We start from the raw sequence: 1,120 nt of genomic DNA on the forward strand, positions 1-1,120 counted from the left end.
TGCTGCTGCATGCGGTGCTGCTGCTGCTGCAACGCCTGCTGATCGTGGTCTTCGCATTGGTGCTGCTCCTGCTGCTGCTCTTGCTGCTGCTGCTGCTGCTGCTGCTGCTGCAGGTGCTGCTGCTGTTCTCCCTGTTTGTAGCTGTGCGCCTCGCACGGTATTTGCAGCAGCAGCAGATGGAGCAGCAGCTGCTGCAGCACCTGTTGACGCTGCTGCTTGTGTTGGGGCTCTTGCTGCTGCTGCTGTTGTTGCTGCTTGTGCTGCTGCTGCTGCTGCTGCTGCTGCTGCTGACCTAAGCTGGCCCCCCTCAGCTGCTGCAGCACTCCCTCTGCCGGCTCCCCGGCGGGGTCTATGAAACTCAGACATCAGCAGAAGAGCCTATCTGCTGCTGCTGCTGCTGCTGCTGTTGTTGCTGTTGCTGCTGCTGCTGCTGCTGCAGCTGTTGGGTTTGCTGCTGAGGCTGCAGATCCTCCCGTCGGCAGCAGCAACAGGAGAAGCAGCAGCATCGTTTTTGTTTCTTTGGGGTGTATCTGCTGGTGATAGAAGACAAGCAGTGGTAGCAGCAGGAGGGTTTTTGCTGCTGCTGCTGCTGCTGCAGCTGCCTTGTCTGCTGCTGCTGCTGCTGTTGCTGCCGCTGCTGCTGCTGTTCTTGTTGCCGCTGCTGCTGCTGCTGCTGCTGCTGCCAGCTGGTGACCGCAGCAGCTGCCTGCAGCTCAGCAGAGTGGAGACAACAGCTTCAGGGGGCAGGCTCAAGAGTAGGGGGCGCTAGCTTGCTGCTGCTGCTGCTGCTGCTGCTGCTGCTACTGCTGCTGCTGCTGCTGCTGCTGTCGTTGCTGCTGCTGCTGTTTTTGCTGCTGTTCCCACGACGTGACCCGCTTGCGGCCTGCGCTACAGCTGCTGCCGACGCGTGGTCTGTTAGGGTTTAGGGTTTAGGGTTTAGGGTTTAGGGTTTAGGGTTTGAGATGAAGGAGTTATGGAGTGTGGTTTGTACGAAGCCCAAGTGCTAGGGTTTAGGGTTTAGGCAGCAGCAGGGGTGGTCAAGGGTGTGTTGTAGAGTTGGGGTGTATGTACACCTCGTGCTCGCTGCTGCAAGGTGCAGCAATAGCAGCAGCAGCAGCAG

The 1,120-nt window shown here is 59.2% G+C and overlaps 1 protein-coding gene across 1 annotated transcript in view; it reads right to left on the reverse strand.

Moving 5' to 3' along the window:
• EMH_0014310 (uncharacterized protein) overlaps positions 1 to 366 on the reverse strand; it is a gene marked incomplete at both ends in the record, with an annotated part of 2,291 nt that extends 1,925 nt beyond the window's left edge. Inside the window, one exon of the mRNA XM_013500055.1 lies at positions 201 to 366. Coding sequence (XP_013355509.1) covers positions 201 to 366 — 166 coding nt within the window. The remainder of the gene's footprint in view (positions 1 to 200) is intronic.
• Between the last annotated feature and the right edge of the window lie 754 nt (positions 367 to 1,120).

The sequence above is a fragment of the Eimeria mitis genome, genomic scaffold, assembly GCF_000499745.2.
Source record: "Eimeria mitis Houghton genomic scaffold, Emh_scaff497, whole genome shotgun sequence".
Lineage (NCBI taxonomy): Eukaryota > Apicomplexa > Conoidasida > Eucoccidiorida > Eimeriidae > Eimeria > Eimeria mitis.